General features: G+C 38.8%; 1 protein-coding gene across 4 annotated transcripts in view; it reads left to right on the forward strand.

The window, feature by feature from the left end:
* The first annotated feature begins 406 nt into the window (after positions 1 to 406).
* The window catches only part of OSBPL9 (oxysterol binding protein like 9), a 165,619-nt gene continuing 148,192 nt past the window's right edge, over positions 407 to 17,833 (forward strand). For 2 of the 4 annotated variants that reach the window (XM_024739329.1, XM_024739331.1), the window contains exon 1: positions 433 to 543. In XM_024739329.1, coding sequence (XP_024595097.1) covers positions 433 to 543 — 111 coding nt within the window. Of the gene's footprint in view, positions 544 to 17,833 lie in introns of all 4 variants that reach the window. The other 2 variants (XM_024739330.1, XM_024739328.1) reach the window with 2 other exon arrangements.

The following is a 17,833-nucleotide window of genomic DNA, read 5'->3' on the forward strand; positions in this document are numbered from 1 at the left end:
GGCAGGCGGACTGTCAACCACTGCGCCACCAGGGAAGCCCCCCAAAAGTATTTATTAAATGAATGGGTTTGTGAAATGATTGCTTAAATGAATATCAGATGTGAAATCTTTTGGATGTGTAAGGTATCATCATGGGCAGTAAAATTATTTATGTTAATAAATAATCTTAACAGCAGTATTCATGCTTGAGTTCTTCACATCTCAGGTGTGGAGTCCTACACACAACAGGCTCCCCAAAAAATCTTTTTTTTCTTTTTTAAATCGTTTTTTGTGTTTGACAGCTGGGGCCAGGGGTCAGCGAGTCCACCAGGGCGAGGAGCCGGGGGCCCCGCCCTGGCCCCGCCCCTGCCCGCGACGGCCACGCCCACCGCATGCCGAATGCCTTATAGGCGATTGACGTCAGGCAATTTGTTGTCATTGGCGGCTCCCAAGATGGCGTCCATCATGGAAGGGCCGCTGAGTAAATGGACTAACGTAATGAAGGGCTGGCAGTACCGTTGGTTCGTGCTGGACTACAATGCAGGGCTGCTCTCCTATTACACAGTAAGTCCTCGGAGGCAAAGCCCCGAGCGCCTCGGGGGTCGCGATCCCTGGGTGGAGGTGGGGACCGGGCGTTTTGGTAGCTGGGAAGAGGTTGCTAGGCTTGGTTGGGGGTGCAGCCGTACGGGAGGGCTCCCTCGTGGGGGAGGGTTTTACGTCCCCGATAGCCAATGAGGGTGAAAGAGATGCTGGTTCAGCCAATAAGCGGGCACCGGCTTTATGATTTATGGGCTGGGGGCGAGCCGTGTTTCTTAGGGTCGGGTGTTTGTTGGGGGGTGGAGTGGGGCGCTGTTGTAGGTGGGTGGGTGGTTGTAGTCGTGTTTTGAGGGGTTCGGTCGCGCGGTCCGTGCGGTTTCCCCTTGTTAATCATGGATTTGGTACTGTCCCCCCAGGCCCTGTAAACGGCCGCGCCCCTTACCTTCCCTCCAGGGATTGAGGAGCGCTGCTTTCTTAGAGCAGTGGTCTGACGAGCTTGGCCGGGTCCTGAAGTGACTTGCCTTCGCAGGTCTGCCCAAGTTGAGCGTCTCTTCACAGGACTCCCGCCTCCATTCCGCGGGAGGCGAGCGTGATCGACGCCTTAACTTTTGAGAGCGGAGGATTTCCTACACAGGAGTCTCTTGTTAGCGAAGAGAGACTGGATAGTGCGATGTTTCCTTAAAGTTATATTCCGGGAAGGGCCGAGTTAAGGGCTTCAGTGTCGTTAAACACGAATCATTGGCCGTGGGAAGGTCCATGAATTGCTATGAATCTTATGTTCTGACTATCCCTCCACCCCCGACGCATTAGAAATGGAAGGTGGGTGGAATTAGAGAAATTACTTCCAAAAGTACTGTCTCTGAATGGTTGGTTAATGGTCTAGTTAATAATAGCCAATGAGAGGGAAGAAGCCTCTTAAAAGAACAAAATGGAATGTCCTGAAGGCTTTGGAAAATAATAGAAGACAGAAGGAAAAAAAAGTCTGATTATGGAAGGAGGGTTAATGTCAATGAGAGAAATGGGGACGCTAGTATTTTTTCGTTAATTTAAAACAATATTTATTGAGCGCCTACTACATGTTAATTGTTATTGCTTTAGGCTAGGGGTGTGTGGGTGTGTGTGCACACGCGTGTGCACGTGAGCAAGAATCAACAGAGATCAATATATTCATCATTCCTTTTCTGTGGAGCTTATCTTCTAGTCTAGTGGTTCCCCTAATTAATTTTACTCACGATAATTCTGCAGGGTAAGTATTCATTATCCCCATTTTACAGTTTTGGAATCTGAGGCTCCTGGCTTTTAAGCAGTTTGCTCAAGATCACAGAGCTAGCAGTAAGCAGTGTTATCAGGGTTCTAAATAACTGGCTTTTTTACTTTTTCCATTACACTTCACTTTCACTACAGGAAGGAGAAAAATGCAATCTTTGAGTTACTAAAGACAAGCCTGCAGGAGTAACAAGTATAACTTTCAACATCAACTTCCTTTCTTTACATAATTTTTAAAGGGAAAAAAAAAGACCAAACCTGAATGAGGTTTAAATGCATTGTTCAAGATTATCTTTAGGTAGCCATGAAAGAGAGGCAAATGAACATTATATCCTGAAAACTCTGGAATTATGAAATCCCATAGTTCAGATACATGAAGAGTAATATTGGGTTTCAGTAGAAGTAATAATCAGAAAATCCTTTTGAACCTTTCCAGCCTATTCAAGGTAGAGTAATTTCAGTGAGTGGCACTATGGAATGAAGTTACTCTACAAATCCCAACTTTGTGTGGGTCTGAATCTAGGGTCACACTGGAGAGGCCCCAAGCTGGGGTTCTTGGGAAATCCTAGCGCAGACAGAATCTTCCTTTTTTCCTGTTTTTCTTCCTTTGTCATATCCTTTTTCTGCCTCCTTGCCCTTTTACTTTCTGAATATCTTGGCAAATCTCTCTTTGTCTTACTGGCTAAATACGGTTTTTTAAATTATACTTCTTCCCTGCCACCTTCCCCCACCCCATTACTTATCCTCCCTTCTGAGATTAGACTATAAAACCATCATCCCTGCCAGCAGAAGGAGGTATCATATTTCTCACTAATGGATATTTAGAAGCTTTTTTTCTTGTTCTTTGGTGTTAAAGTATTTGCCAGCAGCTAAACCACAGAGAAATACTGTAAAATAAAATGATCTTGTGAAAATAAAATGATACTCAATCCCAAATTAGAGGAGGTCCAGTAAAGATGGGAAAAGGGGCTTCCCTGGTGGCGCAGTGGTTGAGAGTCCGCCTGCCTATGCAGGGGACACGGGTTCGTGCCCTGGTCCGGGAGGATCCCACATGCCGCGGAGCGTCTGGGCCCATGAGCCATGGCCGCTGGCCTGCGCGTCCGGAGCCTGCGCTCTGCAGCGGGAGAGGCCACAAAAGGATAAGTATTCATCTAAAGAGAAAGTAGGAAACATTGAATGTTGGCAATGAATTCTGTACACTTGGACATTGTTTCAGTACATTAGGATTTGGAAGGATGAAGGTACATCTTAATGATTTGCATGTGGCTGTTAACTTGGGTCTGCATCTTCTAGGAGGAGTATCTGAATTAGTTGTACAACATTTTAACCAGAGCAGTAAATAGCAAGTTACTCTATTCCTTGTTTCCCAAATCACTCGGGCTCTGGTCTGGCTCTGTGGTTGCAGGCCTATTCTAGGGTGGCCATGAAAACCCTGGACTAAACTAAATTGGCCTTGTTTTGGAGTCAGCCTGTACCAAGAATTGATATTGGGATAATCTCAGGGTTGGAAAGGATCACAGGAATTGCTGTGAACTAAATAGATTCACCCAAACCTCACCTTAGCCTGGATCTTCTCTTCTGGACCTGGGCCCAGACCCAAACCTATCTTCTGGGAATGGATGGTCTTTTTACTTTACATTTCTTTTACTTTCATAATACATAAATTTTCAGTTTTTGCAAAAAAGTTTCGTATATTATTCTGACCAATACAGGAACAGAGAAACTGATTACCTTCTTTAGAAAAGTAGAATTAGGCAATCTTTTCAGTTCAAGCTCAGTCTTTTAATTATTAAAAACAATTATTCATTCAGCAAGCATTTATCTGGGACTTTTTAATAGGCACTTTACTATATACGTTGGAGGTACAAGCACGAAGGAGAGAGTCCCTTCCATCTAGGAACTCACAATCTAGCAGAGCAGACAGCTAAGCATAATTTCAAAACAATATGGTAAATTCTACAATAGAAGTAAGAGTAGACTGCTGTGGGCACATTGCCTAAAAAAGGCTAGAGAGACATTTGAGCCGAGACTTAAAGGTAGAAGAGAAGAAGGGCATTTCAGGCAGTGGGAAATATGTACAAATTGGGAAACTTGAGAACGTAAAATGCATTAAGATATTGAGAATTTCTGAGCAGCTTCAGTGTAAAGGTGTGTAGGGAGATAACAGGAGATTGAGTCCAGAAGGTATTTGGAGCCTTAGGTCAGGCCTGGAGATGAAGACCTGTTAGATTATAGCACAGAATTTGTTGAATTTTTATTAGGTGAGATGCCCAGGGAGGGCTAAGGATATAAATTTGGGAACACTGTGTGGACAGCCAACCGTTTAGGTGAATCATGATCACAAAGGAAGACAAGAAAGGAAAGAAAATTGAGGGAGACATAGATACGTGATATAGATTATGTGAGATATAGATATGTGAGGAGTTGGAAGGTTAGAAAGTTAATGGAGGTCGTGCCTTTTGTAAATTTATCAAATGTTTATTGATTATGTACTATGTGCCAGGAACTATGCTAAGAAGAAGGGTTAAAATGGTAAATAAGATGGATATAGTCCATAGTCTCGTGATACCTAGAGTCTACTGCCGTGTACATCAGGTAAGAGCTGTGATAAGGGAAGCATAGGATTTTGGGAGGTGCAGAGGTGGGTAACTTGACTCTGTCTTGGAGGGTCAGAAAAGGTTTCCTAGAAGAAGTAGGTTTGCTGTTACCTTAATGGTGAATAGAGATTAGCCATGTGAGCAGAGAGAGAAAAGTGCTTGAGATAGAGGGAATAAATGTTTTTCAAGGAGACAAGAGTAAGGAGTTCGTTAGTCCTGGAGTTTGGGCTGTGTGGTGGACAATGGTGAGAGGAGCTGGAGAGAGAAGCAGGGGCCCAATAATGAAAGGCTTTCTTGATCAACCATGCTAAGGAATTTGAACTTTACCCTGCCAGGGCAGTGGAAAGTCATTTAAGTGTTGTAAGCACTTTTTGTTATAGAAAAAAATTTTTATTATAGAAAATTTCTTTCAAACATACACAGAAGAGGATAGTAAAATGAATTCCTGTCATCCAGCTTGTACAATATCAACATATGGCCAACCTTGTCTTATTAATCCTCCCAATAGCTCCTTCCTAGCCCACTGGATTACTTTAAAGCAGATCCCAGAACTCATTATTTCATTTGTGAATATTTCAGTATGTATTACTAAATGTTAAGGTTTCTCTCTTAAAAAATGTTATCACAATACCATTATTACAACTAAATAATAATAATTATTTATTAATATTTTCAACTATCCAGTCAGTGTTTAATTTCCTTGATTTTTTTCTCAAATGCCTCTCCCTCACCAGTTGGTTTATTTGAGTCAGGATTCCAAATAAGATCCACATATAAAACTGAGTCTCTTTTACTCTATAGGTCTTCCTTCCCTCTTTTTTTCTTTATCATTCATTTGCTTTTTTTTCAATTAAAAAATTTTTTTTGGCTGCATTGGGTCTTAATTGCTGCACACAGGCTTTCCCTAGTTGCGGCAAGCAGACGCTACTCTTTGTGTGGTGCTTGGGCTTCTCATTACGGTGGCTTCTTTTGTTACAGAGCCGGGCCGTAGGTGCGCAGGCTTCAGTAGCAGCACGTGGGCTCAGTAGCTGCGGCACTCAGGCCCAGAAGTTGCGACGCGCGGGCTCTAGGGCATGTGGGCTTCAGTAGTTGTGATGCGTGGGCTCAGTAGTTGTGGCTTGCGAGCTCTAGAGCTCAGGCTCAGTAGTTGTGGTGCACGGGCTTAGTTGCTCCGTGGCATGTGGGATCTTCCCCGACCAGGGCTTGAACCCATGTCCCCTGCATTAGCAGGCGGATTCTTAACCACTGTGCCACCAGGGAAGTCCTGCCATTCATTGATTGAAGACAGCAAATTATTCTGTAGATTTTCTACATTCTGGATTTTGCTGATAATATTCTTGTGGTATGTTTATACATGTTCCTTTGTCCTCCGTGTTTTCTATAAACTTATAATTAGAGCTAGAAGCTTAACTTTTTTTTTCCTTTGGGCAGGAATACTTTGTAGGTGGAACATATTACAGGTATCTCCCGCTTTTTGAGAGTTTGCTTTACCCCACTTCACTTTGAGGAAAGACCTATATTATTACCTGTTTTTGCTAACCAGAAGAAATCTGAAGAGGATTTTTGCTTTTATGGAAAACAGGTGAAAAGCAAAAATAGCATTCAGAGGTTTTTTTTTGCAGTGAGCTGTTATAAAGGCAGTGAGTACCCCAAGCAGCAAGAGTGGCGCCAGTAAGCTCCATCCCTGGGAACTACACAGCATCAAACTGCCATAGCTTTGAACTGTGTCTGTGAGCATCTTTGCTTTACCTTGGTTTATTTTGTGCATCCATTAGAAAGATGTGTCCTAAGGTTATTGCTTCTTTGCTTTATGCCATTTCAGGAAGGTTTCATAGGAACAGTGTACTTTCAGGTAGCAGGGGAAACCTGTACATCAAGTGGCACGTGATGTCTGGTTGTCTCTCTGATTTTTAAAATTGATCAATAGCTTCAGGTAAGATTTGTATTCTTTAAAGAATACTATGGTTACAGAAAAATAATGAAGTCATATTGACAGGATTTCAGTGATTGATTGGATGTGAGTGAAAGGGGAGGAGTCTGATGAAATCCAGGATTTTATATTTCCTTTGATGAATGATGATAGGAAGGATAAGAAGTATAGGTTGGGGTGAGAAAGGTGGTTGCTTTGGGGCATGTTGAAATTGATGTAAAGATATCGTGTAGTCTGGAACTTAGGAAAAAATCTGGGTTACAGGTAAATATTAGCTTTACACAAATGGAGAGTCGAGAGAGTGAGTGGGAATAATAGAGAGCTTTGAATAGAACACTGAGAAACACCGTTGGATTAGATATTTATTGCTTTGTAACAAATTACCCACAATTTTAGCCACTTAAAACAACAAATATTTATTATTGCTTAGTTTCTGTGGCTCAGAACTTTGGGAGTGACTTAGCTAGGTGGTTCTGCCTCAAAGTCTCTCATGAAGTTGCAGTCAAGACATTGGCTAGGTTTGCAGTCACCTGAAAGGCTTGACTGGAGTTGGAGGATTTGCTTCCAAGATGACTCACAATCACGGCTGTTGGCAGAAAGCCTTAGTTTCTTGCTGTCTGTTGGAAGGTGGCCTCAGTTCCGCACCAGCCAACCTCTCTGTTAGGCTACATGAGTGTCATCATGATAGAGCATCTGGCTTCACTCAGAAGGAGTAATCCAAGTGAGAGCCAGGAGGAAGCCAAAGTGCTTAGTATGACCTGGTCTGAGGACATCACTTCTGACTTATTCTGTTCATTAGAAACGAATCATTAAGTTAGGCTCATATGCTCATGGGGATGGGAATTTTAGGCATGGGCAGGAGAATTAGGCTCTGCCTTTTGAAAGGAGTGTCAAAGAGTTTGTGGAGGGATTTTAAGCCATCACAGTCATATTTAAGGGATTGGCAGAGAAAAGAGCTTGCACAGGAGAGTGAAAAGGGACAGCCAGAGGTATCAGAGAAAAACCAGAAGAATGTGGCAGTCAAGGTGTGAATAGTGAATTGGCATGAATACTATTGAGAGAATTGAATAGATGAAATCTTAAAAATATCCATTGGATTGATCAATTTGAACATCACTAATGCCCTCAAAGAGAGAAGTTTCCATGGAGTTGTGGGTGTGGAAGCCAGATTAGAGTGGTTTGAAGACTAAATAGGAGGTAAGAAGTGGAGAAAATAAGTGTAGTTTACTCAAGATGTTTCATTGTGAAAGAGGCAGAGAAGAATATGGAATTGAGGGGAAGGGTTTCTAAGGTAGGAGTATGCTTAAATGTTGTAGGGATGAGAAGCAGGGTCCATGTTAAAAATGAGAGTAGAGTCAAGATTTAAGGAATGTAGTAGACATTTAGATCAATGGCCATGGGAACTGGAAAAAGGAATAACTAGGGACATGTTGAAGATTAATCAGGTTGTATAAGGAACTAGTTGAGATTATAAAATATGATTTGTTTAGTCATTACCCATAAATATTTAACACTCTTTCTTGATTTGTATTGTTTTTATAACACTTTGGAGAGAATGTTAGAAATAGTGAGTTAGTAAGTTATCAGGGCCACTCAAGGTAGTCTTTGTAAAAGGAATCATTAGAGAAATAATATGTTCTTTGCTGTTACATGCTGACTGAAAGAGACTCATAGTGACTTTGAATTTCAAAACCATTGGTAATCTAAACACATTTAAGTGTTATTTGGCAATCCTTAGCAATGTCTGGAAGGTGATTAAAAAAGAAATCTGTCATCTAATTCTTGGATTTTAGGTTTTTGAAGAGCTTAAGTATATGTGTTTCTCTTGCAAAGATGTAAAGGAGGGAGTCTCAGATTCTCCTAGAAAGATATCAGCACCACTCACATCAAACAATTAAAAGTGAATTTATACTTTTCTAAATAAACTGTTTTTGAATATATCAAATATGATTTTTATATTAAGCTTACATGGTACATAGTAATAATCCAAATCTTAATATAGTAGTTTTAGAATTGTAAAAGGAACAGAAGAAAAATTGTATCTAATCTAAATGCCCTGAAAAGAAAAGAAAGAAGCCTCCTAAGAGGGTAAGTAGAACCAGTGGGAAGAAGTATATGGAAATTTTATATCTTTTGCTTTCCTTGAATACTCTCATCGGTCAAGGAGTCTGATTCCTCCAGCTCCGTTTTTTTCCCTCCAGACTGCTTTGGCTATTCGGGGTCTTTTGTGTCTCCATACAAATTTTAAGACTTTTTGTTCTAGTTCCGTAAAAAATGCCATTGGTAATTTGATAGGGATTGCATTGAATCTGTAGATTGCTTTGGGTAGTATAGTCATTTTCACGATATTGATCCTTCCAATCTAAGAACATGGTATATCTCTCCATCTGTTTGTATCATCTTTAATTTCTTTCATCAGTGTCTTACAGTTCGCTGCATACAGGTCTTTTGTCTCCCTAGGTAGGTTCGCTGCATACAGGTCTTTTGTCTCCCTAGGTAGGTTTATTCCTAGGTATTTTATTCTTTTTGTTGCAATGGTAAATGGGAGTGTTTCCTTAATTTCTCTTTCTGATTTTTCATCATTAGTGTATAGGAATGCAAGAGATTTCTGTGCATTAATTTTGTTTCCTGCAACTTTACCAAATTCATTGATTAGCTCTAGTAGTTTTCTGGTGGCATTTTTAGGATTCTGTGTGTATAGTATGTCACCTGCAAGCAGTGACAGTTTTGCTTCTTTTCCAATTTGTATTCCTTTTATTTCTTTTTCTTCTCTGATTGCCGTAGCTAGGACTTCCAAAACTATGTTGAATAATAGTGGTGAGAGTGGACATCCTTGTTTTGTTCCTCAACTTAGAGGAAATGCTTTCAGTTTTTCACCATTGACAATGATGTTTGCTGTGGGTTTGTCGTATATGGCCTTTATTATGTTGAGGTAGGTTCCCTCTATGCCCACTTTCTGGAGAGTTTTTTTGCAAAAGTTAAGTTTACATGATACATGGAATCATATAAATGGAATCATATTCAAGGAAAGTATTTTGAGGTATTCATAATTAATTTTTTCCCATTCACATGACAAAGATTATTATGAAAGTTGATATTCTGTGTCCCAGAGTTTTGTTCACATTAAGCCTTCATCCTAAGATTGTCCACTTATTTAATTTAATTTAATTTATTTTAGCATTACTCTTATGGCACAGATGGGCAAATAAAATATTGGGTGAATATTTGGTTTGTCACTCTGGCAACTATCTCTACAGTCTCTCTCAATCCTCCTCTTTCCTCCATCACTTGTAGAAGATGCCATGCTTCCCAGAGACAATAGAGTCCATTTGGTGGAAACACTCTCAACTGCTCGTACTCCCACCTGTTGGTATACTTACTTTCCTGCCTATCCTTCTCTGTCATGATGGAAGAGGTAATCCTTGGGTGTTCTGGATTTCGTCTGCTCACACATTTTTTGAGGATCTCAGTCTATAGATTTTCTCCTTTTTCTGCTTTCCTCCCTCTCTCCTGTATGTCTTCAACTTCTTCCTTTCTATGTACAGACTTTTGTTGTTTAAGAATATTTATTTTGCAGTATAACAACTAAACATCATAGTTGTAACAATTTCATATGGAAAATTTTAGTAAATTTTTAGGTTGCCTGGTGCTTTTCATTTTTTATTGAGATATTAATACATATACCATCTCTTTGAAAGATACAGTTCAATGAGCTTTTTACTTTTAGTTTATTCACAGAAGTGTATAACCATATCCACAATCAATTTTAGAAAATTTTCATTACCCCTAAAAGAAACCCTATTTCTATTAACAGTCACTTCCAGTATTTCACCCCTAGCCCTAGGCAACCACTAATCTACTTTCAGTCTCTGTAGATTTGCCTCTTTTGGACATTTCATATAAATAGAATCATATTATTAAAGTATTCTTCAAATAATTCTAATATGGCTTCTTTCATTTAACATGGTGTTTTCAAGGTCCATCCATATTGTAACATATGTCAGTGCTTTTTATTGCTGCGTGTTCTGTTATATGTATAGTCCACATTTTATTTATTCATTCATCAGCTGATGAACATTTCAGTTGTTTCCACATTTGGGGTATTATGATTAATGATACTGTGAACGCTTGTGTACATAAGTTTTGGTGTGGACATATGTTTTCATTTTTCTTGGATATATATCTAGGAGTGGATATATATTTGGATATATATCTCCAAATATATTTCATTTTTCTTGGATATATATCTAGGAGTGGAATTGCCAAGTCATACGGTAACTGTTTAACTTTTTGAGGAACTGCCAGACTGTTTTCCAAAGTAGCTGCACCTTTTTACATTCCCACTAGGGGTATAAGGGTTCCAGTTTCTCTGCATCCTTGCCAACAATTTGTTATTGTCTGTCATTTTGATTATAGCCATCCTAGTGGGTGTGAAGTAGTATCTTACTGTATTTTGATTTGTGTTTCCCTGGTGACTATTGATGTTGAGCATCTTTTTGTGTGCTTAATGGCTGTTTGTAAATCTTATTAAGAGAAATATCTATTTGGGTCCTTTGCCCATTTTTAAATTGGGTTGTCTTTGTTGTAAGAATTTTTTATATATTCTAGATACAAGTCCCTTATGAGATACATGATTTTCAAATATTTTCTCCCTTTCTGTGGGTTGTCTTTTTACTTTCTTGATAGTGTCCTTTGAAGCACAAAAATTTTTTAATTTGACTCTGTCTAATTTATCTTTTGTTGCTTGTGCTTTTGGTGGTATATCTGGAAAACCATTGCTTAATCTAAAGTCACAAAGTTTTATTCCCAAGTTTTCTTCTAAGAATTTTATAGTTTTAGCTCTTACATTTAGGTCTTTGATCCATTTTGAATTAATTTTTGTATATGGTGTGAGCTAAGGGTCACATTATTTTTAAAAAACTTTATATTCTTTATTATTTTTATTATTCTTTTGCATGTGGGTAACCAGTTATTCTAGCACCATATATTGAAAACACTATTTTTTCTCCATTGAATTGTCTTGACACTCTTGTTGAAAATCAGTTAACCATAAACCATGTGAAGATTTATTTCTGGACTCTCAGTTCTATTCCATTGATCTTTATGTCTATTCTTATGCCAGTGTCACACTATTTCAATTACTGTAGCTTTGTAGTAAGTTTTGAAATTGGGAAGTGTAAGGCCTTTAGCTTTGTTCTTTTTCAAGATGTTTTGGCTATTCTGGGTTCCTTGAATTTCTATATGAATTTTAGGATCTACTGGCTTTTTCATTAACAAATTAATGTGGACTGTATCTCTCCCAAGTTGAAAAATATCTCTGCTAATTCTGTGTCTCCCTGGAAATACCATCTTAACCTCTCTTCTTCAGGATAGGTGAACCTATTGGAAGAGTCTTCTGCATTGTCTGTCTTTATTCACCCATCTTGCATTTACCTTACAGCAATCTTTTTACCTCCAGATTTCACTGAAAATCCTAGCAAAGGTCTCCAATGATAGCTTTGTTGCTAAACCCAGTGGGTGCTTTTTACCCTTAGTTTTAATATCGCTGTCTCTGCAGAATTTGACATTACTCTTTATTTTAAAGCTTTAAAAAATAGTTTTATTGTTCTTGAAGAGATGACAACATAATCTTAATTTTTAAAAATTGAAACAATAGCAAAAACTATATTAGGTAGAAGGAAGGAAAATTCTACTGGAAATCCTACTATCTGTGTTTTGGAGAATAGTTTTCCTAGCAACTCTGTGCTTATATACATATTTATGTATATTTTGTACAAATGGAATCATTTTATACATGATATTCTACAACCTAAGAGCATTTTATTAAAAGTTTTCTACATAATTTGTTGTACCATTTTGTATTGCATTTCTTCAAGTAGCAAAATGAACAAAGGATATCACTTTTCCTTCATCCTTACGTAATGAGATCTCAGTCATCTGGCTTTGGGAGATTAGGATTCCCATGCTGTTTGTGATGCTGGAAAAGAATGTACAATAATTTGTATTATGTCCCACCCAGTCTGCTAGGTTAAGGCAGTTACAAAGACCCACTCACAAACAAAAGACTCCACTTGTTTTTTTATAAATTTATTTATTTATTTTTGGCTGTGTTGGGTCTTCATTTCTGTGCGAGGGCTTTCTCTAGTTGAGGCGAGCGGGAGCCACTCTTCATCGTGGTGCGCGGGCCTTTCACTGTCGCGTCCTCTCTTGTTGCGGAGCACAGGCTCCAGACACGCAGGCTCAGTAGTTGTGGCTCACGGGCCTAGTTGCTCCGCGGCATGTGGGATCTTCCCAGACCAGGGCTCGAACCCGTGTCCCCTGCATTGGCAGGCAGACTCTCAACCACTGCGCCACCAGGGAAGCCCCAAAAGACTCCCCTTCTTAATGAGGGAGTGGCAAAGTTCTAGAAGAGCTTGTGGGATGAGAAATACCATTATAGACCATTTTTGGGAAATACAGTGTGCCACAAGCCTCTACTATATTAATCATTGTCGTAGGTATTTTCTAATATTGTCAAATACATTGCCTCATTAAGCCTCATAACTTCTCCCATTTTTTCTTGCTACCACTATTGCATATAAATCACCATAATGTCTCACTTGGTCTATCACAAAAACCTCATAACTGGTCTCTTTGTTTCCTTTTTGTGCTCTAAAGTCCATTTTCTATCAACAGCCCAAGTGATCTTTAAAAAAAATGAAAAAAAAAAAAGATCATGTTTTTCCCCCTGCTTAAAATTCTCTAATATTAGACTATAGGAAAAAAATCCAAACTCTTTACTATGACTTATGGCTTTATGATCTTTCTCCACTTACCTTTCTACAGTAAACCTTTTGCTCACCACTCTCTATCCACTCTAGCTTTTTTTGTATGTTCCTAAAACACCTCAGACTTGTTCCTGCCTCAGGCCTTTGCATATATTTTCTGGCTTCCTGGACTGATATTATCCCACGGCTGTACCATGGCTGATTCCTTGTTGGTGTACAGGTCTTCATTTAGGCATCACTGCTCAGAGAAGTCTTTCCTTAACAACCATCTAAAGTAGACCTCACTGTCAGTCACTAGCACAATGGTCTTGTTTTATTTTTTCATAGCATTTCTTGTTAGCTGCTAAAATTATTTTGTTTGTTTGTTTATGTCTATTTCCCTCTGGAATGTAAGCATTCCCTCTGGAATGTAAGTCTCTGTTCCATGACAACAGAGACTTATGTTCATCATTTTGTCTTTAGTATCTAGAGCAGTGCCTGGCACTTAGTGAGTATTCAATAAATATTTATGGAATGAACAATAGTGTGAAATAGTTTTTACTTCCTTTACACATGAAGAAATTGAGATGTAAGAGATCACATGGTAGTTTCTCTGTACGTGATTAAGCCTTCCGACTCCAGATAGAATGTTCTTTCTGTCTGCGGATACTGAATTGTGCTAGCATTGATATTTTAAAATGAAAATAAACCCAAGTTATCACTAGTCTGCTTACAGGTAATAACTAATTTACATCATTATCACGATGAAATAAACGTTCTTCGGAGGCTCTTCTAAAGTGCAAACTGCATTGATTAATCATTAAAAAGTACTGAATCCTTTTACATCTAAGTTGTAAGATAGGGACTTAAATCATCCCCTTTGAAGTGCCAAGGATAAACAAAAGACTCTTCTTCCATTCCAGTTCACCGAAAGCCTACTAGAGAAGGGGAGGAGAAGCAGATACTAAGTCTTAGAATTTGTTGATTGATGATTTTTTTTAATTCACAAAATGTGAGCACAGAAATGTAGTGGCAAATTCTTGAAGCTAATTCTACTTTGAAATTTTAGTCACGCAGAAGGGGATGAAGAGTAAATTTCAGATAGGTGATGATATCCTTTGTGACCAACCCACCATTCTGTTCTGTGTTTGCATGTTAATTAGACCTGATAAAGAATGAGTGTTTTTATTCTTTCTAAAATTTTTTTAATTTTTATTTTTTTAATTTTTAATTTTAATTTTTTTTTTTTTTGCCGTATGCGGGCCTCTCACCGCCGTGGCCTCTCCCCTCGCGGAGCACAGGCCCCGGACGTGCAGGCTTAGCGGCCATGGCTCACGGGCCCAGCCGCTCCGCGGCACGTGGGGTCCTCCCGGACCGGGGCACGAACCCATGTCCCCTGCATTGGCAGGCGGACTGTCAACCACTGCACCACCAGGGAAGCCCCTAATTTTTATTTTTTGATTGAATTATAGTTGATTTACAGTATTGTATTAATTTCTGCTGTACAGCAAAGTGACTTAGATATACATATATATACATTCTTTTTTACATTCTTTTCCATTATAGTTTATCACAGGATATTGAATATAGTTCCCTGTGCTATACAGTAGGACCTTGTTGTTTATGTATTCTATATATAATAGTTGGCAGCTTCTAACCCAAAATTCCTAATCCATCCCTTCCCCACCCCTTCTCCCTTTTGGCAACCACAAGTCTGTTCAGAATGAGTGTTTTTAACTACAAATAGAACTACCATATGACCCAGCAATCCCACTACTGGACATATACCCTGAGAAAACCATAATTCAAAAAGGTCATGTACCAAAATGTTCATTGCAGCTCTATTTACAATAGCCCAGAGATGGAAACAACCTAAGTGTCCATCATCGGATGAATGGATAAAGATGTGGCACATATATACAATGGAATATTACTCAGCCATAAAAAGAAACGAAATTGAGCTGTTTGTAATGAGGTGGATAGACCTAGAGTCTGTCATACAGAGTGAAGTAAGTCAGAAAGAGAAAGACAAATACCGTATGCTAACACATATATAAGAAATTTAAGAAAAAAAATGTCATGAAGAACCTAGGGGTAAGACAGGAATAAAGACACAGACCTACTAGAGAATGGACTTGAGGATATGGGGAGGGGGAAGGGTAAGCCGTGACAAAGCAAGAGAGAGGCATGGACATATATACACTACCAAACGTAAGGTAGATAGCTGGTGGGAGGCAGCTGCATAGCACAGGGAGATCATCTCGGTGCTTTGTGACCGCCTGGAGGGGTGGGATAGGGAGGGTGGGAGGGAGGGAGATGCAAGAGGGAAGAGATATGGGAACATATGTATATATATAACTGATTCACTTTGTTACAAAGCAGAAACTAACACAGAATTGTAAAGCAATTATACTCCAATAAAGATGTAAAAAAAAAAAAATGAGTGTTTTTAAATTGCCTTTTTAAAAAGTGTTTTTTTCCCTCTTGATTATAAAAGTAAAGTATGTCTATTGCAGATCATTGACTTCTCAAGTCCTTGAAAGTTTCTTAAGCCCTTTGGCATAGTTCTTGAATTCTTGACCTATTTCCTTATTCTTGCTCATAATCCTGCTTTCCCTTGAGCACCAACATCTAAGAGAAATTCTTTAAGAAAATAATTTCTTAGGCAATGTTTGAATTTATAACAACTTTCCCCATATCTTTTGATATTCACATGCTGTATTTTGAGTGCTTTTCCTAGCTAACCTGGGAACCATTTTTAACGGTTTCTTTGCAAAAATTTGTTCTGGGTTCTAAACCCTAAATTTGAACAAGGAGCTTTTGGAGCATAGCCTCATTCTAATTTGGGACCTGAAGGATGAGTTTTAGAATTAGGACTAAGACTTCAAAAATCCATGGTTCTGGCTATTGTTCTGGCAATACAAGAACAACACAAAGAATTTGCATTTCACCAAAAATATCTACAAACAATAAATGCTGGAGAGGGTGTGGAGAAAATGGAACCCTCTTGCACTGTTGGTGGGAATGTAAATTGATACAGCCACTATGGAGAACAGTATGGAGGTTCCTTTAGAAACTAACAATAGAACTACCATATGACCCAGCAATCCCATTACTGGGCATATACCCTGAGAAAACCATAATTCAAAAAGAGACATGTACTGCAGTGTTCATTGCAGTACTATTTACAATAGCCAGGACACGGAAGCAACCTAAGTGTCCATTAACAGATGAAATGATAAAGAAGATGTGGCACATATATACAATGGAATATTACTCAGCCATAAAAAGAAATGAATTGAGCTATTTGTAGTGAGGTGGATGGACCTAGAGTCTGTCATACAGAGTGAAGTAAGTCAGAAAGAGAAAAACATATACCGTATGCTAACACATATATATGGAATCTAACAACAACAAAAAAGTGGTTCTGAAGAACCTACAGGCAGGACAGGAATAAAGATGCAGGCGTAGAGAATGGACTTGAGGACACGGGGAGGGGGAAGGGTAAGCTGGGACGAAGTGAGAGCGTGGCATGGACGTATATACACTACCAAATGTAAAAGAGATAACTAGTGGGAAGCAGCTGCATAGCACAGGGACATCAGCTCGGTGCTTTGTGACCACCTAGCGGGGTGAGATAGGGAGGGTGGGAGGGAGATGCAAGAGGGAGGGGATATGGGTATATATGTATATGTATAGCTGATTCACTTTGTTATACAGCAGAAGCTAAGACAACAATGTAAAGCAATTATACTCCAATAAAGATGTTAAAAAAATTTTGCATTATACAAATGTTCCCATCTTCGTAGTGCTTTTCATGCTGTTCATCTTTCCATTATCTTATTATCTTGGGCCCTGACTTAGTCTTTTCCAAATAAGGAGAAACCTTGGCAATTTTTAATAGAAAAGTGGAGTTGAATGATAATGGATTATCACTGCACAGTTTGGTGAGAGAAGTACTAATATACAGCATAAACCACCTGGAGTTTAACACACCCCCATCATTTCTTTCAATCACTTTTTTGTGAAATAACATTAATCACTATTTAGTATTTTGGGCAGTATTTGAAAAACTAAACAAACATAGGAAATATATATTGAGGTCCAATATATATTAACATACCTTAAGTAATTTGTAGCACTTAGACTACTAGTTAGTATTTAATATTTAACTTTTTCTTAGAAAGGATGCGCAATCCCTGCCATCATAGCTGTGCTTAATTAAACCCTGTGAAAGTGGTTCTCTTTCTACTGGCCTGAAATTCTGATTTGAAGATAAAATTGTCCTTTTTAAGAAATAGTGAGAGACCTGGGACTTTACAATGTAAGATTTCACTAGATCAAAATACAGGTCTACAGTCCTTTACCCATAATTCTGAAATCCCTCAGTCTCTGAATTCCAGAAGTTTTTTTTCTAAATTTATTATATTCTCATTTGGAAGTAAAGCCTGTCTTGAACTGTATGGCTATTTATAATCTCTGTCATACTTAGTGTAAATATATGTTGTACTACCTAAATAGTAGTTTGCTGAATTGTGAAATTAATTAAATGCTTAATACTTCAGACTCCACTGCAGGTGTGACACAGTTTATGTACTATATGTATATTACTTTTCAAAAATTGTGAATTTCAAAACACATTTGATCTGAAAGTCTCAGATAAGAGATGTGGACCTGTATCTGTTATCTAATGACGTAGGGGTTTACATGCCAGCAATAGTTCAGAAGGCAGGGGTACCATCGTCTGAAGTATTGCTGCGAGGATTTGTAGGGTGGCA

Source organism: Neophocaena asiaeorientalis, unplaced genomic scaffold, assembly GCF_003031525.2.
Source record: "Neophocaena asiaeorientalis asiaeorientalis breed wild unplaced genomic scaffold, Neophocaena_asiaeorientalis_V1.1 scaffold138, whole genome shotgun sequence".
Lineage (NCBI taxonomy): Eukaryota > Metazoa > Chordata > Mammalia > Artiodactyla > Phocoenidae > Neophocaena > Neophocaena asiaeorientalis.